The 24,762-nt window shown below is 40.9% G+C and overlaps 1 protein-coding gene across 6 annotated transcripts in view; it reads right to left on the bottom strand.

Moving 5' to 3' along the window:
* dlgap4b (discs, large (Drosophila) homolog-associated protein 4b) overlaps window positions 1-24,762 on the bottom strand; it is a 270,261-nt gene that overhangs the window by 29,742 nt on the left and 215,757 nt on the right. For all 6 annotated transcript variants that reach the window (XR_009802238.1, XM_061875415.1, XM_061875413.1 and 3 more), the window contains one exon: window positions 3,629-4,044. Coding sequence is in view for 5 of the 6 variants with exons in the window: in XM_061875415.1 (XP_061731399.1) it covers window positions 3,629-4,044 (416 nt within the window). In the remaining variant the exon portion in view is untranslated. The remainder of the gene's footprint in view (window positions 1-3,628; window positions 4,045-24,762) is intronic.

The raw sequence follows: 24,762 nt of genomic DNA, 5'->3' as shown, positions 1-24,762 counted from the left end.
ATTTAAAATAAATAAAGAATAGTGAACAGGCTGAATAAGTGTAGGTTATATGAGGCATAAATAACCAACTGAGAAGGTGCCTGCTATGTTAACCTAACATATTATGGTAAGTCATTCAAATATATATACACATACATACATACATGTATACATATACATACATACACGTATATATATACATACATATATGTATATATATATATATATATATATATATATATATATATACATACATACATACATACATACATACATGTATATATATATATATATATATATATATATATATATATACATATATATATATATATATATATATATACATACATAAATACATGTATATATATACATACATACATGTATATATATATACATACATACATGTATATATATATATATACATACATACATGTATATATATATATATACATACATACATACATACATGTATATATATATATATACATACATACATGTATATATATACATACATGTATATATATATATACATACATGTATATATATATACATACATGTATATATATATATACATACATGTATATATATATATATATATATATATATATATATACATACATGTATATATATATATATATATACATACATGTATATATATATATATATACATACATGTATATATATACATACATACATACATACATACATGTATATATATATACATGCATACATACATACATGTATATATATATACATACATACATACATGTATATATATATACATACATACATACATGTGTATATATATATATATATATATATATATATATATATATATATGTATATATACATACATACATACATGTATATATACATACATGTATATATATATACATACATACATGTATATATATATATACATACATACTTGTATATATATATATATACACACATATATATATATATACACACATATATATACACATATATATATATGTGTATACATATATACACATATACATATATATATATACACATATATATATATACACATATACATATACACATATATATATATGGACTTTTTTCACAATATCATGTTAGACCCGCTCGACATCCATTGGGGGGGGGGGAATTGCCCAAGGTTTCTCATGGTCATTGTCACCGACGTCCCACTGGGGTGAGTTTTTCCTTGCCTTTGTGTGGGCTCTGTACCACGGATGCCGTTGTGGCTTGTGCAGCCCTTTGAGACACTTGTGATTTAGGGCTACATAAATAAACATTGATTGATTGATTGATAGTTGATTATGTTGTACTGCATGTGAATTTTTTGTTTTGTGATTGTGTGATGTTTTTTGCCTGTATGACAGGAAGGAATTGTCTCCACTGCATTGTAGAATAGAATAGAAAGTACTTTATTGATTCCTGGGGGAAATTCAGCACCACAGTTCGCTCATAATAAACAATAATAATAATAAATAATATATGACATATATTATATATATAATAAATAATATATGAATAATATTAATATATTCTACATATATTCTACATTTAAGTGCAGTCAAGGAACATATGTTTTATACATTATACGTTATATGAGGGATAAATAAGCAACTGAGAAGGTGCCTGGTATTTTAACTTAAGATATTATGGTAAGAGTCATTGAAATAACTATAACATATAGAACATGCTATACCTTTACCAAACAATCTCTCACTCCTAATCCATAAATCCCATGAGATCTTATACGCCTAGTCTCTTACGTGAATGAGATGAATATTATTATTTGATATTTTACGGTAATGTGTTAATAATTTCACACATAAGTCGCTCCTGTGTAGGAGTCGCACCTGCGGCCAAACTAGGAAAAAAACTGCTACTTATAGTCCGAAAAATACGGTATTATATAAAGTGGTTTTCATAGACACTTATATCATGTGTTGTCCTCATTATAACACATATATAAGACTTTTAAAGTCATTTTGATAGTAGGCTAATATAGCTAATATAGACACATCATGTGTTGCCTTCATTATAACACTTATATAAGACTTTAAGTCATTTTGATAGTAGGCTAATATAACTAATATAGACACATCATGTGTTGTCTTCATTATAACATTTATATAAGACTTTCAAAGTCTTTTTGATAGTAGGCTAATATAACTAATAAAGACACTTACATCATGTGTTTGCTTCATTATAACACAGGGTTTTCCACACATTCATTTATTTGTGGCGGCCCGCCATGAAAGAATTACGGCCGCCACAAATAAAAAAAAAAAAACACAATTTAATTTCCCCCCCCCTCCCGGCTTTCGACTCGCTCGACCGCTCATAAAAAGCAATGGGACTCTGTCTGTGAATGGAGCTTGTAGTTACATATTATATAAGTATGGAAATATTATATAAATATGTACATAAAGTGTTGTAATTATATTCCAACTCCGCGTTCTTCTTGGTCATCGCCGCCGCCACTTCCGCAAACCTCCCCCCCAAACCCCACCCCGCCGCCCAACCACACCACCACAAATAGATGCCTGACCTGTGGGAGACACTAACACTTACAGCAGGGGCGCTCACACTTTTTCTGCAGGCGAGCTACTTTTCAATTGACCAAGTCGAGGAGATCTACCTCATTCCTATTTATAATTTATATTTACATTTTTGTTAACAAGTTAATGGTGTTTAATGATAATACAAGCATGTTTAACACACATAGATTCCTTTCTTTCATGAAGGCAAGAATATAAGTTGGTGTATTACCTGATTCTGATAACTTGCATTGATTGGAATTAGACAGTGGTGCTGATAACGTCCGCATTTTCAAATGGAGGAAAAAAAAAGTCCTGCCGAGAATGTCAAACAACTGACGAAAGTGAAGTCTTGGTATGATTGACGATTGCTCATTTTTATGTCTATTTTTTAATGGCTGGCTTGAGATCGACTGACACACCCTCCGAGATCGACCAGTCGATCGCGATCGACGTAATGGGCACCGCTGACTTACAGTATATAAGACATTTGCGGCTCCAGACAGATTTGCTTTTGATATTTTTGATCCAATATGGCTCTTTTGACATTCTAAGTCCACGTCTAAAATGTACCGACTTAAATCGAATTCATGGTCTGTTGATTGACTTAAGGAATATCGGCGCAGGCCTGGAGTCAAGGTGAAATGCATATGAGTCCGGTCCGATCCGGTGGCCATGTACTGCTCGCCTGTGTATCGGCTGGGGACATCTCTGCGCTGCTGATCCGCCTCCGCTTGGGATGGTTTCCTGCTGGCTCCGCTGTGAACGGGACTCTCGCTGCTGTGTTGGATCCGCTTTGGACTGGACTCTCGCGACTGTGTTGGATCCATTGTGGATTGATCTTTCACAGTATCATGTTCTCATATGTTCTCATAGTCATCAGTATCATCAGTATCACAGTATCATGTTCTCATAGTCATCATTGTCACCGACGTCCCACTGGGTCATTATTGTCCCACTGGGTGTGAGTTTTCCTTGACCTTATGTGGGCCTACCGAGGATGTGGTAGTGGTTTGTGCAGCCCTTTGAGACACTAGTGATTTAGGGCTATATAAGTAAACATTGATTGATTGATTGATTGATATTTAGGTGAGGGTAAGTAGGTGGTCTACCTGGATGCCAATAGAGGAGAGTTTCCGTCTGGGCACCGGGACGACGAGCGCTTCTTCCGTGTCGGAGTTACTGGACTTCACAGATTCGTGCTGGACCACGGAGTCGCTGGTTTCCGTGGACGCGTTGGCGGTGGTGGGGGCCAGCGGCTCTCTGGGGATGGCGATGGGAGTGGGGATGATGTGCGGCGGGCGAGGGATTCCTCGCGCCAGGCTGTTGGCGCGGGTGCTGTCCAGGCTGTCCGACGAGTTGCTGTGGGCGTGGCTGGACTGGCTGTTGACCTCCGACCTTTGCTCCAGGTAATTGTCCTGCGCCGACTCTGTGCTGCTCTGCACGGTCACGGAGATGTAGGGTTTGGAGGTGGTGCGTGGCGGCACTGGCGGGGGCGCGGCCTTCTTACAGGTGGTGATGCATGAGACTGGAGGACAAAAGGGAGGTAGGGGGCACACAAGTGGAACACATTAGAGGGACAAATAAAAACATTGACTTCTTAGGTCAGGGGTATTCAACTTAATTGTATCAGAGGGTCACATTTCCAGACAGCTAAGGACCGGGGGCCACAAGTTGAATGCTATTTCAAATCCTGCTTGTAAGAAACATACTTTATTTGTCACCGTGGAGGCGAGGATTAGTGTTTTATAAAGTAGCTACAACACTGTGAAGAGACACATGGCTTAGTAAATAGAATAGAATAGAAAGGACTTTATTGATCCCTGGGGGAAATGCAGCACCACAGTTCACTCACAATAGACAACATCAAGGACTTCTTACATGTGAATAATATAAATACAGTCTATTATACAGCATTATTCACATGTGAATAATATAAACAGTCTATTATATAGCATTATTCACATGTGAATAACATAAATACAGTCTATTATACAGCATTATTCACATGTGAATACCCAATACAGACTATTATACATCATTATTCACATGTGAATAACATAAAGTCTATTATACATCATTATTAACATGTGAATAACAAACAGTGTACTATACAGCATTATTCACATGTGAATAATATAAATAGTCTATTAAACAGCATTATTCACATGTGAACAGCATAAATACAGTCTATTATAAGGCATTATTCATATGTGAATAATATAAATACAGTCTATTATACAGAATGATTCACATGTGAATAATATAAATATAGTCTATTATACAGCATTATTCACATGTGAATAATATAAATACATTCTATTAAAAAACATTAATAACATGTTAATAATATAAATAGTCTATTATACATCATTATTCACATGTGAATAACAGTGTATTATACAGCATTATTTAAATGTGAATAATATAAATACAGTCAATTATACAGCATTACTCACATGTGAATAATATAAATACAGTCTATTATACAGCATTATTCACATGTGAGTAATATAAATATAGTCTATTATACGGCATTATTCACATGTAAATAACCAAAATACAGTCTATTATACAGCATTATTCACATGTGAATAACATAAATACAGTCGATTATACAGCATTATTCACATGTGAATAACATAAATACAGTTGATTATACAGCATTATTCACATGTGAATAACATAAATACAGTCTTTTATACAGCATAATTCACACGTGAATAACATAACTACTTTGAAATAACCAGAAACTAACTAATGTTAGCTACCTAGAAATGACTCCGAAGCACATTGCTTCACCTTTATTTTTATATTACATCAAAATATATCCTTCCTCGGTTTTCATTCTGTTTCTTCTTGTAAGTACTCTGTGTGTGTTAATTTACATGTGCCTCGGCTCATATTACCAGCAATGTCACCTTTAACGCATGAAAATGGTATTTTTTAAGAAAAAGTATTGTACTTTTTTAATTCATTAGTAGCCGTATAGCGTACAAGCCTAGTTCAAACCAGAGAGTTGTTTCTTTAAGCTCCATTCACGTGGACCTGCAAAAAATAATTGAAAAAAAAACTGCCATGTGCACGCCAGAGCAGTCGTTGGCAACATCACATCATTGCTAAATACGTGAGAATGTACCAAGTGCTTGTCCTCACAATGAAGAAGACACCGATCAAACAATTCAGCTAAATAAGCAGAACGGCACAAATAAGGTACATTTATAAACAAATTAGGGTTAGGAAAGTCATCCAACTTGTTGGAAATATGTGTCAATAAAGTACTTCATATCTTCTCACTAAATGTCATTGATTTTCTTTTTCATTTTGACAGAAAATATGTGTACTGCTTGAAATTGCATACCTTTTCAACATTAATAGTATCCAATATTGCAACAAATACTATATTTACAAACATGTTTGTTTTATGTCTTAACTTTACAGCAAATTACCCATCTAATTCATAAAATTGACAATACATTTTATGTTGTTCTTTACAGCATATTACTGTACATTGAAGAAGAAAAAAAAACTACTACTGTTTTTTGCGTTAAAATACTGTTGACTGAGCTGCCAGTTTTTGACTGTAAAATCTAAGGTTGTCGTTTTTAACGGTGTATTACTGTAAATGGAAAGACGCTACATTTGTGTTTACGGTAGAAAACGTGGCAGCTAAGTTGTCGGAATAAAAAAAAAAAAACTTGCACTGTTTTTCCATGAACAATATCATGTTGTAAAAACTACAGATGTCCGATAATATCGAACTGACGATATTATCGGCCGATAAATGCTTTGAAATGTAATAACGGAAATTATCGGTATCGGTTTCAAAAAGTACAATTTATGACTTTTTAAAACACTGCTGTGAACACGGACGTAGGGAGAATTACGGAGCACCAATAAACCTTAAAGTCTAATATTTATGGCTTTTAACACACAAACAAGCAAATGCAATTGGTCAACAGCCATACAGGTCACACTGAGAGTGGCCGTATAAACAACTTTAACACTGTTGTTAACTCCCCGGGTGTGAGTTTTCCTTGCCCTTTTGTGGGTTCTTCCGAGGATGTCGTTGTCTTAATGATTTGTGCAGCACTTTGAGACATTTGTGATTTGGGGCTATACATTGATTGATTGTTACAAATATGCGCCACACTGTGAACCAACACCAAACAAGAATGACAAACATTCCCGGGGAACATCCGCACCGTAACACAACATAAACACAACGGAACAAACACCCAGAACCCCTTGAAGCACTAACTCTTCCAGGACGCTACAATATACAACCCCCCCACCCCCCAACCCAGCTCTCTCAGGGAAGGAATGTCCCAAATTCCAAGCTGCTGTTTTACGTAAAGCCCCCCAAAAAACAGTGGCACAGTTTTTCCATTCACTGTAAAATGTTGTAAAATAAAAAAAAAATCACTATATTTTACAGTAGGCGGAGGCCACGGGCAAGACCCAGGACATGTTAGCAGTTCGGTTCATTTTCGGTACAGTAAGAAAACAACAAAATATAAATTTTCTTGTGATTAATTTACCAAATTTGTAAACAATGGCTTCGTCCTTTTAACATTGGGAACACAATAATAATTATGCCCACGTTAATCCACATTAAACTGCCTCAAGTTGTTGCTTTGATTAAATAAAATGACAAAACTTTTCTTCTGCATATAATATGTTCAACATTAAACAGTTTCAAGTCAACTCGTCATGCATAATTTATTACAGCATTTAGAAACCTGTAGTTGATTTTTATAATGCAAATGTTATATTTTTATCAACATGTGATAGCAGGGACTCAGCCATTCAAAACTAGGCTGCTACATTACTAATGATGAATGTAACTATTGCTGAAAAAATAGTACAATAGCAATAGGAGAGACTATTCATCCCTGAACACCATGGAGTTCAAGTGAAATAAGAGACAGGGCTTTGCTGCTCCTAACACACACACACACACACACACAAAATGATCTAACTTTACGCTAAAAGCTAACTAGCCTTCTCCTCAAGCCAGAACTGTGAGCGAGCTGAGCTGCAGTTTAAGTTTCTAGAAGGTCAACGGGCTCGTAGTGATGTTCAGAAAGTAGTTGACTTGGAAGTGTTTATTATTATTTGGGGAGAGTCCGCTGCTCCCCTGCTAAACACATATTTGCTCGACGCTGAAGCAGTGACTCCATGCGTTCTGAATACGCACTGCTGATTGGCTGCTACATCGCTCTGAATACGCACTGCTGATTGGCTTTGTATGTAACCAATCAGATGGTTGTGTTGGTATTTTTTTTCCATAACTTGAGTTGAGTTATTTTGGAAAACCGTGTTACATTGTTTAATGCATCCAGTGGGGCATCGCAACAAAATGAGGCATAATAATGTGTTCATTCCACCACTGTATATATATATATCGGTATCTGTTCATATCGGTATCGGTAACTAAGAATTGGACAATATCGGAATATCAACAAAAAAAGCATTATCGGACCTCTCTAGTAAAAACCAAAGTCCATTTAAGACAAAAATTCTGGAAACTAAACTGCCAGCTTTTTACGTAAAGCCCCCCAAAAAACAGTGGCACTGTTTTTCCATTCACTGTAAAATGTTGTAAAATTGAAAAAAACTCACTATATTTTACAGTAGGCGGAGGCCACGGGCAAGACCCAGGACATGTTGGGAAGACTATGTCTCCCGGCTGGCCTGGGAACGCCTCGGGATCCCCCGGGAGGATCTGGACGAAGTGGCTGGAGAGAGGGAAGTCTGGGCTTCCCTGCTTAGGCTGTTGCCCCCGCAACCCGACCTCGGATAAGCGGAAGATAGATGTATGGATGGATATATTTTACAGTAAAATGTGGTAAATGTAAAGTTTTACTGTAAACTGGACAGTCTTTTTAAAACAATGGATATAATTAAAAATGAAAATTCATACATTATTCACTGTTACAAGCGGCTGTCACGCCAAATTTCTTCCACACTACAAAACACCGGGGTCATGATTAATACGGACGTTTTGTTAACGCTATATTATAAAAATATAACGCTATATTATAAAAATACTGACGTTTTGTTAACGCTATTTTATAAAAAATAAATTAAAAAAAACGATTTACAAACACAAGTTATGGCATGACGGGGTCACGTTTCCTCTTACGTCATCCCATAGCATGTGTTTGTAAATCCATCCATCCATCCATCCATCTTCTTCCGCTTATCCGAGGTCGGATCACGGGGGCAACAGCCTAAGCAGGGAAACCCAGACTTCCCTCTCCCCAGCCACTTCGTCTAGCTCTTCCCGGGGGATCCCGAGGCGTTCCCAGGCCAGCCGGGAGACATAGTCTTCCCAACATGTCCTGGGTCTTCCCCGTGGCCTCCTGCCGACTGGACGTGCCCTAAACACCTCCCTAGGGAGGCGTTCGGGTGGCATCCTGACCAGATGCCCGAACCACCTCATCTGGCTCCTCTCCATGTGGAGGAGCAGCGGCTTTACTTTGAGTTCCTCCCGGATGGCAGAGCTTCTCACCCTATCTCTAAGGGAGAGACCCAAACTCATTTGGGCCGCTTGTACCCGTGATCTTATCCTTTCGGTCATGACCCAAAGCTCATGACCATAGGTGAGGATGGGAACGTAGATCGACCGGTAAATTGAGAGCTTTGCCTTCCGGCTCAGCTCCTTCTTCACCACAACGGATCGATACAACGTCCGCATTACTGAAGACGCCGCACCGATCCGCCTGTCGATCTCACGATCCACTCTTCCCTCACTCGTGAACAAGACTCCTAGGTACTTGAACTCCTCCACTTGGGGCAGGGTCTCCTCCCCAACCCGGAGATGGCATTCCACCCTTTTCCGGGCGAGAACCATGGAGGTGCTGATTCTCATTCCGGTCGCTTCACACTCGGCTGCAAACCGATCCAGTGAGAGCTGAAGATCCCGGTCAGATGAAGCCATCAGTATCATGTTAGACCCGCTCGACATCCATTGCTTTCGGTCCCCTAGAGGGGGGGGGGTTGCCCACATCTGAGGTCCTCTCCAAGGTTTCTCATAGTCAGCATTGTCGCTGGCGTCCCACTGAATGTGAATTCTCCCTGCCCACTGGGTGTGAGTTTTCCTTGCCCTTTTGTGGGTTCTTCCGAGGATGTTGTAGTCGTAATGATTTGTGCAGTCCTTTGAGACATTTGTGATTTGGGGCTATATAAATAAACATTGATTGATTGATTGATTGATTGAGGACCACATCATCTGCAAAAAGCAGAGACCTAATCCTGCGGTCACCAAACCGGAACCCCTCAACGCCTTGACTGCGCCTAGAAATTCTGTCCATAAAAGTTATGAACAGAATCGGTGTTCTGTTTGTAAATTGTTTTATTATTTTTTATAATATGGCGTTAACAAAACGTCTGTATTTTTGACAAGAACAAGAAAGTTTGATCACATTACGCCTGTACTGTATATACCTTTATATACATATATACATACATATATACCTGTACTGTATATACCTTTATATACATATATACATACATATGTACCTGTACTGTATATACCTTTATATACATATATACATACATATATACCTGTACTGTATATACCTTTATATACATATATACATACATATATACCTGTACTGTATATACCTTTATATACATATATACATACATATATACCTGTACTGTATATACCTTTATATACATATATACATACATATATACCTGTACTGTATATACCTTTATATACATATATACATACATATATACCTGTACTGTATATACCTTTATATACATATATACATACATATATACCTATACTGGCTCACCTGCACTGGCTTCCTGTGCACTTAAGATGTGACTTTAAGGTTTTACTACTTACGTATAAAATACTACACGGTTTAGCTCCATCCTATCTTGCCGATTGTATTGTACCATATGTCCCGGCAAGAAATCTGCGTTCAAAAGACTCCGGCTTATTAGTGATTCCTAGAGCCCAAAAAAAGTCTGCGGGCTATAGAGCGTTTTCATTTCGGGCTCCAGTACTCTGGAATGCCCTCCCGGTAACAGTTCGAGATGCTACCTTAGTATAAACATTTAAGTCTCACCTTAGAACTCATTTGTATACTCTAGCCTTTAAAAATACCTCCTTTTTAGACCAGTTGATCTGCCGCTTCTTTTCTTTTTTCTCCTATGTCCCCACCTCCCTTGTGGAGGGGGTCCGGTCCGATGACCATGGATGAAGTACTGGCTGTCCAGAGTCAAGACCCAGGATGGACCGCTCGCCTGTATCGATTGGGGACATCTCTATGCTGCTGATCCGCCTCCGCTCGGGATGGTTTCCTGTGGACGGGACTCTCGCTGCTGTCTTGGATCCGCTTTGGACTGAACTCTCGCGGCTGTGTTGGAGCCACTATGGATTGAACTTTCACAGTATCATGTTAGACCCGCTCGACATCCATTGCTTTCGGTCCCCTAGATGGGGGGGGGGGGGGGTTTCCCACATCTGAGGTCCTCTCCAAGGTTTCTCATAGTCAGCATTGTCACTGGCGTCCCACTGGATGTGAATTCTCCCTGCCCACTGGGTGTGAGTTTTCCTTGCCCTTTTGTGGGTTCTTCCGAGGATGTTGTAGTCGTAATGATTTGTGCAGTCCTTTGAGACATTTGTGATTTGGGGCTATATAAATAAACATTGATTGATGATAATATAGCATTAAAAAACGTCCGTATTAATCATGACCACGGAAGTAAATAGGGCGGAAGGTTTTTGTGGGGGGGAAGAAATTTGGCGGGACACGGCCCTCTGATGGCAGCCATAAATGTGACGTGGACCTCAATGGAAACCACTTGACATCCCTACTTTACATCCATCCATTTTCTGCCGCTTATTCCCTTTGGGGTGGCGGTGGGCGCTAGTGCCTATCTCAGCTCCAAACGGGCGGAAGGCGCGGTACACCCTGGACCAGTCGCCACCTCATCGCAGGGCATCCCTGCTTTACAGTCAGAGATAAAAGGCGAGAAGTGACAAGGGTCCCTTGTCCGTTCTGTCAAATGACTACAAAAATCCCATCATCAATCAATCAATCATAATGGATAATAATGTAAAATAATGTATGATCAATCGCGAGAGTCCAGTCCAAAGCGGATCCAACACAGCAGCGAGAGTCCCGTTCACAGCGGAGCCAGCAGGAAACCATCCCAAGCGGAGGCGGATCAGCAGCGCAGAGATGTCCCCAGCCGATACACAGGCAAGCAGTACATGGCCACCGGATTGGACCGGACCCCCACCACAAGGAAGAGTGGGACATAGGAGAAAAAGAAAAGAAACGGCAGATCAACTGGTCTAAAAAGGGAGTCTATTTAAAGGCTAGAGTATACAAATGAGTTTTAAGGTGAGACTTAAATGCTTCTACTGAGGTGGCATCTCAAACTTTTACCGGGAGGGCATTCCAGAGTACTGGAGCCCGAAATGAAAACGCTCTATAGCCCGCAGACTTTTTTTGGGCTTTGGGAATCACTAATAAGCCGGAGTCCTTTGAACGCAGATTTCTTGCCGGGACATATGGTACAATACAATCGGCAAGATAGGATGGAGCTAGAGCGTGTAGTATTTTATACGTAAGTAGTAAAACCTTAAAGTCACATCTTAAGTGCACAGGAAGCCAGTGCAGGTGAGCCAGTACAGGTATATATGTATGTATATATGTATATAAAGGTATATACAGTACAGGTATATATGTATGTATATATGTATATAAAGGTATATACAGTACGGGTATATATGTATGTATATATGTATATAAAGGTATATACAGTATGGGTATATATGTATGTATATATGTATATAAAGGTATATACAGTACAGGTATATATGTATGTATATATGTATGTATATAAAGGTATATACAGTACAGGTATATATGTATGTATATAAAGGTATATACAGTACAGGTATATATGTATGTATATATGTATATAAAAGTATATACAGTACAGGCGTAATGTGATCAAACTTTCTTGTTCTTGTCAAAAGTCTAGCAGCCGCATTTTGTACCAACTGTAATCTTTTAATGCTAGACATGGGGAGACCCGAAAATAATACGTTACAGTAATCGAGACGAGACGTAACAAACGCATGGATAATGATCTCGGCGTCTTTAGTGGACAAAATGGAGCGAATTTTAGCGATATTACGGAGATGAAAGAAGGCCGTTTTAGTAACGCTTTTAATGTGTGACTCAAAGGAGAGAGTTGGGTCGAAGATAATACCCAGATTCTTTACCGTGTCGCCTTGTTTAATTGTTTGGTTGTCAAATGTTAGAATTGTATTATTAAATAGAGGTCGGTGTCTAGCAGGACCGATAATCAGCATTTCCGTTTTTTGGCGTTGAGTTGCAAAAAGTTAGCGGACATCCATTGTTTAATTTCATTAAGACACGCCTCCAGCTGACTACAATCCGGCGTGTTGGTCAGCTTTAGGGGCATGTAGAGTTGGGTGTCATCAGAATAACAGTGAAAGCTAACACCGTATTTGCGTATGATGTCACCTAGCGGCAGCATGTAGATGCTGAAGAGTGCAGGGCCAAGGACCGAACCCTGGGGAACTCCACACGTTACCTTAACGTAGTCCGAGGTCACATTGTTATGGGAGACGCACTGCATCCTATCAGTAAGATAAGAGTTAAACCAAGACAGGGCTAAGTCTGACATACCAATTTGTGTTTTGATACGTTCTAATAAAATATTATGATGAATAAAATATTATGATATTATAATATTATGATTGATAAAATATTATGATGATTGATTGATTGATTGAAAAATCCCATCATGCTCCACACACACCGAGGCCGAAGGTGAGAAGCAGCAGTCCAAATGGGGAATTTTACAGCACCATTAGAAATGTTACAGCTGCCATACTTGCTCTGACACAGGCGGGGGGGAAAGTGGTGAAGCTGTGCAAGACCTCTTAAGAGTTATGACAGTTTGAGTTATGTTGCACTCGTGTGGGTCATGTTTTGTGTCAAAGGCAAGTCGAGCGTTCAGATCCAGACGGGCTGGGTTCATTAAGGGGTTTATATCCGTATCATTTATCTGTTCTCGCTGCGGCTTTGGAGGTGTTGAAAAATGTTCTGTGCGTGTCCTTTTCTTAAAGCTATGAAACCTTGGATAATGTAACAAGAAGCCTTTTCAGTAGGTCTCGCAACAAAACATGTAAGCTGTTGTGGAAAGAAAAGGGTTGCTGTTTGCAATAATCTACAAACCCCGTTTCCATATGAGTTGGGAAATTGTGTTCGATGTAAATATAAACAGAATACAATGATTTGTGAATCCTTTTCAAGCCATATTCAGTTGACTATGCTACAAAGACAACATATTTTAAGTTCAAACTCAAACTTTTTTTTTTTTTTTCAAATAATCATTAACTTTAGAATTTGATGCCAGCAACACGTGACAAAGAAGTTGGGAAAGGTGGCAATAAATACTGAGAAAGTTGAGGAATGCTCATCAAACACTTATTTGAAACATCCCACAGGTGTGCAGGCTAATTGGGAACAGGTGGGTGCCATGATTGGGTATAAAAACAGATTTCCAAAAAATGCTCGGTCTTTCACAAGAAAAGGATGGGGCGAGGTACACCCCTTTGTCCACAACTGCGTGAGCAAATAGTCAAACAGTTTAAGAACAACCTTTCTCAAAGTGCAATTGCAAGAAATTGAGGGATTTCAACATCTACGCTCCATAATATCATCAAAAGGTTCAGAGAATCTGGAGAAATCACTCCATGTAAGCGGCATGGCCGGAAACCAACATTGAATGACCATGACCTTGTATCAAAAAACATCATCAGTCTCTAAAGGATATCACCACATGGGCTCAGGAACACTTCAGAAAACCCATCCATCCATTTTCTACCGCTTATTCCCTTTTGGGGTCGCGGGGGGGCGCTGGCGCCTATCTCAGCTACAATCGGGCGGAAGGCGGGGTACACCCTGGACAAGTCGCCACCTCATCGCAGGGCCAACACAGATAGACAGACAACATTCACACTCACATTCACACACTAGGGACCATTTAGTGTTGCCAATCAACCTATCCCCAGGTGCATGTCTTTGAAAGTGGGAGGAAGCCGGAGTACCCGGAGGGAACCCACGCATTCACGGGGAGGACATGCAAACTCCACACAGAAAGATCCCGAGCCTGGATTTGAACCCAGGACTGCAGGACCTTCATATTGTGAGGCAGACGCACTAACCCCTCTGCCACCGTGAAGCCCACTTCAGAAAACCACTGTCACTAAATACAGTTCGCTGCTACATCTGTAAGTGCAAGGTAAAGCTCTACTATGTAAAGCAAAAGCCATTTATCAACAACATCCAGAAACGCCGCCGGCTTCTCTGGGCCTGAGATCATCTAAGATGGACTGATGCAAAGTGGAAAAGTGTTCTGTGGTCTGACGAGTCCACATTTCAAATTGTTTTTGGAAATATTCCACATCGTGGGACGGCGTGGCGCAGTGGGAAAGTGGCCGTGCGCAACCCGAGGGTCACTGGTTCAAATCCCACCTAGAACCAACCTCGTCACGCCCGTTGTGTCCTGAGCAAGACACTTCACCCTTGCTCCTGATGGGTGCTGGTTGGCGCCTTGCATGGCAGCTCCCTCCATCAGTGTGTGAATGTGTGTGTGAATGGGTAAATGTGGAAGTAGTGTCAAAGCGCTTTGAGTACCTTGAAGGTAGAAAAGCGCTATACAAGTACAACCCATTTATTTATTTATCCGGACCAAAGGGGAACCATCCAGACTCTTATCGACACAAAGTTGAAAACCCAGCATCTGTGATGGTATTGGGGTGCATATGTGGAAGGTTCCTGCGGACGTTAACTCCTTCTGTTGTTGACAATTTTTTTCATACAATGTAATGTGGAAATGGTTGCTTCGGCATTTTGTTGGTGTGGCACCGAACGGAAATGTTGACATGCTGAGTTTCAAGCACTCTTCATTCTCTAGCGGGTGACTTTTCAAATGATTCTACATAGTAGCGGTAATGCTACTTTTTGTAGCAACGCTTTTGCCCCACACTTGAGAACTTACGGTTGTCTGTTCGACATATTCCCGCTCAAAGCCAAACCACCGCCACACGATGGACCCCTGCGTTTTTTTCTTGGGAATTAATTCTTTCTTCATTTTTTACCAGATTCACACCTTCTCCCGTATTACCATTCGCACCACAGCTAACATTTCCCATGCCGCTACCTCTCTCCTCCGCAAGGGAATATACTTGTGTGACGTATGTAAGGTGCGCTTGTTTTATTGAGAAGGAGAGACGAGAAGGAGTGAGAAACACATGTAATGTAATACCCGCAGCTAAAAGCAACTGCGTGAGAACGTAGAGTCCAATATCAGCATATAGTCATTTTCTATATCGCACACCCCCGAGATATATCGAGCATATTGATATATCGCCCAGCCCTTCATGTCGGGGTGTTTAAAACAATTTATTCGACAAAATAATTACGTTTTAATTGCCCCCCCCAAAAAATCAAGAGCGGTCGCGGCATGTTGCCGTCGATGGTGGTCAATTTTTAGGGCATTGCGGCAAAAGGCAAGGGCGGTCGAGGCGGTTAAATTCGAGACCAAATTCATAAACCTGATTTAAATATAATGAATATCATAATCCAGGGGTGCCCATTACGTCGATCGCGAGCTACCAGTCGACCACGGGGGGTGTGTCAGTCGATCTCAAGCCAGGCTTTTAAAAAAAAATTGACCTAAAAATTAGTGATCATCAATCTTCACCAAGACGTCACTTAAATGACATTCACGGTACCGGAGGGTCTTGTGAGATGACGCTGGCTGCTGCAAGATCATTATTATGAAAATATGACCGAGAGGAAGGCGAGAAACACTTTTTATTTCAACAGACTCTCGCGCCGTACCTTCCGTCAAAACTCTAAAGGCCGACTGCACGTTTCCTATCTTCACAATAAAAGCCCTGCTTCATGCTGCCTGCGCTAACTAAATACAGAGTCTCGGAAAACTGGCGTGCACAAGCGATCCCTCAGAAAGCTGGCGTGCACAGCACTTGTGCACGCCAGCTTTCCGAGACTCTTATTTTGTAAGCGCAGGCAGCATGAAGCAGGGCTTTTATTGTGAAGATAGGAAATGTGCAGTCGGCCTTTAGAGTTTTGACGGAAGAGACGGCGCGAAAGTCTGTTGAAATAAAAAGTGTTTCTCGCCTTCCTCTCTGTCATTTTTTCATAATAATGAACTGGCAGCAGCCAGCGTCATCTCACAAGACCCTCGGGTGCCGTGAATGTCAATCAAGCAAGCTACGGAATTTGCCGCCAATGTTTTTCTTGTAAAGTGTATGGAAGCTGGATGAATTAGATGCCAAAAACCAACCACTTTCATGTGGTATTGTACAGAAAGGACAACTTTTTTTCTCATCCATTTGAAAATGTGGGCGTTATCATCATTACTGTCTGATTCCAATCAATGCAAGTCATCAGAATCAGGTAATACACCAACTTATATTCTTGTCTTTGTGAAAGAAAGACATCTATATGTGTTACACATGCTTGTATTATCATTAAACACATTCAACTTGTTTACAAAAATGTCTCTTTCATAAATAAATAAATATAAATGATATATATAAATGAGCTAGATCCCCTCGAGTTGGTCAATTGAAAAGTAGCTTGCCTGCAGAAAAAGTGTGGGCACCCCTGCCATAATCCAAGTTCAGTTCATCTTGATCCTTAGGTACTTTAGGTTCTGCATTTGTAACTACAATGGAAGCATTCTACACTCCAGTCATGCCGCTTAGTGCAAATAGGCTTAAGAGAACTTGCATAACATCTTGCCAGTTATTACCTCTAATGACTCCAAAGGCTTTGGTAACAGGGACTATGTAGGATGTATGCTCTGTGGGCCGGGTGCACGCGCTCAGATGATGGACTTTGTAAAGTATATCAGCAGATTAACTGGACGTGTGGAGGATTAAGAGAGTGAGTGTGTGGGCAGTGACATGCATTTGGACAGCATTTGCCATATGATCCCTTTGTCATTCAGCACCAGCATCAGAATGCACAGAATCTGCTTTATTCCACAAAAATATGTACAAATCCAAAGCTTCTCCTAATCCTCCATGATCCTAACGCACCATTGATCACAAATATCATCTCAGAGGACAAAATCCGAAGCTTTGATATACTGTAGTAACAGCAGAGAAAATGCAATCAGAAGACTGCACTGCAAAAACTGAAATCTAAGAGTAAATATCTCAAATAAGGGTGATAATTGCTTATTTTCTGTCTGATAAGATAATTCTTCTCGCTAAGCAGATTCTATGTTAGAGTGTTTTACTTGTTATATATATACACATATATGTTATATATATATATACACATATGTTATATATATACACATATATGTTATATATATATATATATATACATACATGTTATATATATACACATATGTTATATATATATATATACATACAAATAAATATATATATATATACATATATGTTATATATATATATACATACAAATAAATATATATATACATATATATATACACACATATACACACACACATATATCAGTGTTTCCCACAGGTAAGGCATCTATTTGTGGTGGCGTGGTCGGGCGGCAGGAGGGCTGGGAGGCAGCGGCGGTGGCGATGACCAAGAAAAACGCGGTTGGAATATAATTACAACACTTTATGTACATATTTATATATATATTTATATAATATTTACATATTTATATAATATGTAACTACAAGTCCCATTGTTTTATGAGCGGTCAAGCGAATCAAAAGCCGAAAAATGAATGTGTGGGAAACCCTGCATATATATATATATATATATATATATATATATATATATATATATATATATATATATATATATATAAATTCATTTTCGGTACAGTAAGAAAACAACAAAATATACATTTTCTTGTGATTTATTTACCAAATTTGTAAACAATGGCTTCATCCTTTTAACATTGGGAACACAATAATAATTATGCCCACGTTAATCCACATTAAACTGCCTCAAGTTGTTGCTTTGATTAAATAAAATGACAAAACTTTTCTTCTGCATATAATATGTTCAACATTAAACAGTTTCAAGTCAACTCATCATGCATAATTTATTACAGCATTTGGGAAGCCTGTAGTTGATTTTTATAATGCAAATGTTATATTTTTGTCAACATGTGATAGCAGGGACTCAGCCATTCAAAACTAGGCTGCTACATTACTAATGATGAATGTAACTATTGCTGAAAAAATAGTACAATAGCAATAGGAGAGACTATTCATCCCTGAACACCATGGAGTTCAAGTGAAATAAGAGACAGGGCTTTGCCGCTCCTAACACACACACAGCACAATGAGCTAACGTTACGCTAAAAGCTAACTAGCCTTCACCTCAAGCCAGAACTGTGAGCGAGCTAAGCTGCAGTTTAAGTTTCTAGAAGGTCAACGGGCTCGTAGTGATGTTTAGAAAGTAGTTGACTTGGAAGTGTTTATCATTATTTGGGGAGAGTCCGCTGCTCCCCTGCTAAACACATATTTGCTCGACGCTGAAGCAGTGACTCCATGCGTTCTGAATACGCACTGCTGATTGGCTGCTACATCGCTCTGAATGCGCACTGCTGATTGGCTTTGTATGTAACCAATCAGATGGTTGTGTGGGCGGGACCAATGCTTGCTGCTGAGACACAGGCAGAAAGCAGAGCAGCTTGTGAAGACTTACAAACTCGTTCGATACACCCGCACCGAAACGGTTCAATACAAATACACGTACCATTACACCCCTAGTATATTATATATATATTTCTCGTGCACTAATATACTGAAAGAGCACTCACTTGGCGCAATGATGCCACGTTATCGATGGAAAATGCATTTTTAGACCATATGATTTGCCTGAGCTGCTAGGAGACCCCGAGACTAACAAGCGGTTGCCTTGTTGCCTTGTTGCCTTTCCATTAAGAAAAATAAACTACTTTTTAGTATAAGTTTGCTGGTTTCAAGAAATGTAATGCCGAGCACATATCATTATGTCAAGATAATGGCACTAGCATTTACTTCATTTAAGAACATTTTTCAACATATTGAGAAAATGTCTATTTTTTTTTATTTCTATCAAGAACCGTGCACTTGTTATTAGTGAGAATATACTTAAATGGTAAATGGTTGTTCACGAGTGAGGGAAGAGTGGATGGTGAGATCGACAGGCGGATCGGTGCGGCGTCTTCAGTAATGCGGACGTTGTACCGATCCGTTGTGGTGAAGAAGGAGCTGAGCCGGAAGGCAAAGCTCTCAATTTACCGCTCGATCTACGTTCCCATCCTCACCTATGGTCATGAGCTTTGGGTCATGACCGAAAGGATAAGATCACGGGTACAAGCGGCCCAAATGAGTTTGGGGCTCTCCCTTAGAGATAGGGTGAGAAGCTCTGCCATCCGGGGGGAACTCAAAGTAAAGCCGCTGCTCCTTCACATCGAGAGGAGCCAGATGAGGTGGTTCGGGCATCTGGTCAGGATGCCACCCGAACGCCTCCCTAGGGAGGTGTTTAGGGCACGTCCAACCGGTAGGAGGCCACGGGGAAGACCCAGGACACGTTGGGAAGACTATGTCTCCCGGCTGGCCTGGGAACGCCTCGGGATCCCCCGGGAAGAGCTAGACGAAGTGGCTGGGGTGAGGGAAGTCAGGGTTTCCCTGCTTAGGCTGTTGCCCCCGCCACCCGACCTTGGATAAGCGGAAGATGATGGATGGTAAATGGTTGTACTTGTATAGCGCTTTGACAGTATTTCCACATTCACACACACATTCACACACTGATGGAGGGAGCTGCCATGCAAGGTGCTCACCAGGACCCATCAAGAGCAAGGGTGAAGTGTCTTGCCCAAGGACACAACGGACGTGACTAGGATGGTAGAAGGTGGGGATTGAACCAGTAACCCTCAGATTGCTGGCACGGCCACTCTCCCAACTTCGCCTCACCGTCCCCAATTCTCTTATTTTAAAGGTATTTTGGGGATCATTGAGGTTACCTGATTTGACTTGTTTTGGAAAGTCTTGATAAGCCAAATTTTCTTGTTCTATTGGCAGAAAATTTTGCTTAGTTCAAGTAAAATACTTCGTATTTTTTTCTTGTTTTTTGAACACTGTAACAGCATTCTTTCCAAATTGTACTGGAAAGCCCAGCAGGCAGTATTTCACAGTTCCTTCAATCATAACAATTTGAGCACTAAGACGCAAAGATATACAACAAGTGATGAAGTCTCACCTTAAAACTCATTTGTATACTCTGGCCTTTAAATAGACTCCCTTTTTAGACCAGTTGATCTGCCGTTTCTTTTCTTTTTCTCCTATGTCCCACTCTCCCTTGTGGAGGGGGTCCGGTCCGATCCGGTGGCCATGTACTGCTCGCCTGTGTATCGGCTGGGGACATCTCTGCGCTGCTGATCCGCCTCCGCTTGGGATGGTTTCCTGCTGGCTCCGCTGTGAACGGGACTCTCGCTGCTGTGTTGGATCCGCTTTGGACTGGACTCTCGCGACTGTGTTGGATCCATTGTGGATTGAACTTTCACAGTATCATGTTAGACCCGCTCGACATCCATTGCTTTCCTCCTCTCCAAGGTTCTCATAGTCATCATTGTCACCGACGTCCCACTGGGTGTGAGTTTTCCTTGCCCTTATGTGGGCCTACCGAGGATGTCGTGGTGGTTTGTGCAGCCCTTTGAGACACTAGTGATTTAGGGCTATATAAGTAAACATTGATTGATTGATGAAAGGGGTTGACTTGGCCCTCCACAGATCTCCCGAGAAACTAATGAGCGGAGCGTTGAGTAGCAAATTAGTTACATCAAGACAAGCAAAAATGTGGAACGTCGGCTGTTATTCAGCCAGTGGCTCGTATAACTGAGCAACACTAACATCAACAGCTGTGCAAACAAAACAAAGAAGTCAGTGCCAATGACAGATCCTTTCAAAGCGTCACAAAATATTAACATTACACCAAATAAAACCAAAAGAACGACTAAAGACTGCTGCTTCTGAGCAGCTCCTCAGAAGGGAATTTAGCAGCCCAGACAACCAGATGCTTTGTGGCAAAACCAGTGACATCTGTAGCACTGAGAAGTGCTGTTAAGCCAACTGGACAATGGTGGTATTCAGTTGAAAATGTCATTTTCCAGGCAGGAAAAGAATTAGCAGAAAGAAGCTCGATCATTTGAAACATTTCCTAGAACTCCTTGACTGTTACTTGTGGACTGTGTAATGACGAGGTTTAGCAAATAACCGAAGTGTACTGACAAAAAGAATATTGTTACTCAAGTAAAGTATTTTTGTTCTGGGATATTTTTGGCTAACACTTAAGAAGTCATGCTAGGGGTGTAAATGTACGGCATCGCCACAGTTCCGAACGTACTTCGGGATTGAGGCCACAGTTCAGCGATGGAAACAAATTAAACTGCTCAGCTTTTGTGTTTAGTTTTTTTTTAAATGAAACGTTAACATACGATTGCAGTCTGCTGGCAAGTAATATTGGAAAAAAATAAAACACTCAAATTAAAAAAAAAAATAGTCCAAAATGTCAATCACACTACCCAGACTTGTGAGGGTGGTATTTGGTATTTTTGGTTAGTTTTTGACTCCCTCAGTTCCTGTTTTGTGCACCCTTGAGTTTGTTTCAGTTACCATGGTTGCTTATTATTTTCACCTGCCTCTGTTTGGTGTTCGGGACACTCACCTGTTCCCCGAGCGCTAATCAGCGGCATTATTTAAGCCTGCCTTTGCCAGTTTTGATTGATTGAAACTTTTATTAGTAGATTGCACAGTACAGTACATATCACATACAATTGACCACTACGTGGTAACAACCGAATACGTTTTTCAACTTAAACGAATTCACGGTCAGTCAGCCTGGCTTCTTTGTTTGCTTATGCTACCGTTACGGGAGTATTCCTCGTCTTTTGCCTATGCTAAGTGTTAGTGTTTGCTCCGAGTGCGATCGGCACATTTTTCCCCAGGCTTGTTTTCAGTTTTTGGTACTTGTTTGACTTTTTGAGAATAAATGATCTTCCTACCTGCACGTCCCAGCACTCCAAGGACGTGCTGGGACGTCTCTGGGGAGTGCTCAGAGAGTATGGGGTACCGGACTGTCTTATTGTGGCAGTCCACTCCCTGTATGATCAGTGCCAGAGCTTGGTCCGCATTGCTGGCAGTAAGTCGGACACGTTTCCAGTGAGGGTTGGACTCCGCCAAGGCTGTCCTTTGTCACCGATTCTGTTCATAACTTTTATGGACAGAATTTCTAGGCGCAGCCAAGGCGTTGAGGGGTTCCGGTTTGGTGACCGCGGGATTGGGTCTCTGCTTTTTGCAGATGATGTGGTCCTGATGGCTTCATCTGGCCGGGATCTTCAGCTCTCACTGGATCAGTTCGCAGCAGAGTGTGAAGCACCTCAAAGTCCGAGTCCATGGTTCTCGCCCGGAAAAGGGTGGAGTGCCATCTCCGGGTTGGGGAGGAGACCCTGCCCCAAGTGGAGGAGTTCAAGTACCTCGGAGTCTTGTTCACGAGTGGGGGAAGAGTGGATCGTGAGATCGACAGGCGGATCGGTGCGGCGTCTTCAGTAATGCGGACGTTGTATCGATCCGTTGTGGTGAAGAAGGAGCTGAGCCGGAAGGCAAAGCTCTCAATTTACCGATCGATCTACGTTTCCATCCTCACCTATGGTCATGAGCTTTGGGTCATGACCGAAAGGATAAGATCACGGGTACAAGCGGCCCAAATGAGTTTCCTCCGCCGGGTGGCGGGTCTCTCCCTTAGAGATAGGGTGAGAAGCTCTGCCATCCGGGAGGAACTCAAAATAAAGCCGCTGCTCCTCCACATCGAGAGGAGCCAGATGAGGTGGTTCGGGCATCTGGTCAGGATGCCACCCGAAAGCCTCCCTAGGGAGGTGTTTAGGGCACGTCCAGCCGGTAGGAGGCCAGAGAGAAGACCAAGGACACGTTGGGAAGACTATGTCTGCCGGCTGGCCTGGGAACGCCTCGGGATCCCCTGGGAAGAGCTAGACGAAGTGGCTGGGGAGAGGGAAGTCTGGGCTTCCCTGCTTAGGCTGCTGCCCCCGCGACCCGACCTCGGATAAGCGGAAGATGATGGATGGATGGATGGATACCTGCACGTCCTGGTCCGTTTTCATCCCGGGGGAACGAACCTCGCAGCAGGCTGCGACCCCCTCGCACGTAACAACATCCTTTCATTTTCTCAAAACTTGACAGGGCCCTTTATAACCCTTTACAACCTACTCAGTGGCCTAGTGGTTACAGCGCCCACCCTAAGATTGGTAGGTTGTGGGTTCAAACTCCAGCCGAGTCATACCAAAAACTATGAAAATGGGAGCCATTACCCCCCTGCTTGGAACTCAGCATCAAGGGTTTGAATTGGGGGTTAATTCACCAAAAGTGATTCCCGGGTGTGGCACCGCTGCTGCCCACTGCTCCCCTCACCTCCCAGGGGGTGAACAAGAGGGATGGGTCAAATGCAGTGGACAAATTTCACCACACCTAGTGTGCGTGACAATTATTGGTACTTTAACTAATGTACGGAATCATTTTGGTTGCGCTGACCGACTTAAAAGCTAATTGGTACATAGTGAAATAAGAAGTATGACCGGTAGATGGCAGTCACACATAAAAGATACGTGTACGCTGCAATGGGACTTAAGTAAACAACACCAACATTTTATACTGTATGTTCCATTGAAAATATAGATTACACACGGCGCTCAAAAATCTATCAAAATGTTTTGGTAGGACTTTGGTAAGCTATAAAGCCGCACCACTTGATGGATTGTACTGTGCTTCAACATAGGAATATTATTATGGTGTGTGTATAAGGTAAGAGATATTATCTGCCGTTTTGTTTCACAATATTGTGCAAAATCAACTTTTCTTACCATCTGGTACCTGCTGATCTGTATTTGGGATCTGCATAAGTCCTGAAAATTTGCACTCGTCCGCCTTTGTAGCCTGTGACAACGCTGCAGTCGATAAGCTTCTTCTTTTTTTCTATCTTCTTGTCATGGTACATTCATCCTCCACTGTTGCCATTTCTAATATAAAGTAGTGTAAAGTTCTTACTTATATCTGTCAGTAAACTCGCCAAACAAGCGCTAAAACATACCGGTGTAGTGAGTTTACATTATTCACCCAAGGAATTTTCATTATTATAGAGTTCCGG

This window comes from Nerophis ophidion, linkage group LG16 (assembly GCF_033978795.1).
Source record: "Nerophis ophidion isolate RoL-2023_Sa linkage group LG16, RoL_Noph_v1.0, whole genome shotgun sequence".
NCBI lineage: Eukaryota > Metazoa > Chordata > Actinopteri > Syngnathiformes > Syngnathidae > Nerophis > Nerophis ophidion.
Note: the sequence above shows the minus strand (reverse complement) of the source record. Positions and strands in the feature narration are given on the sequence as shown.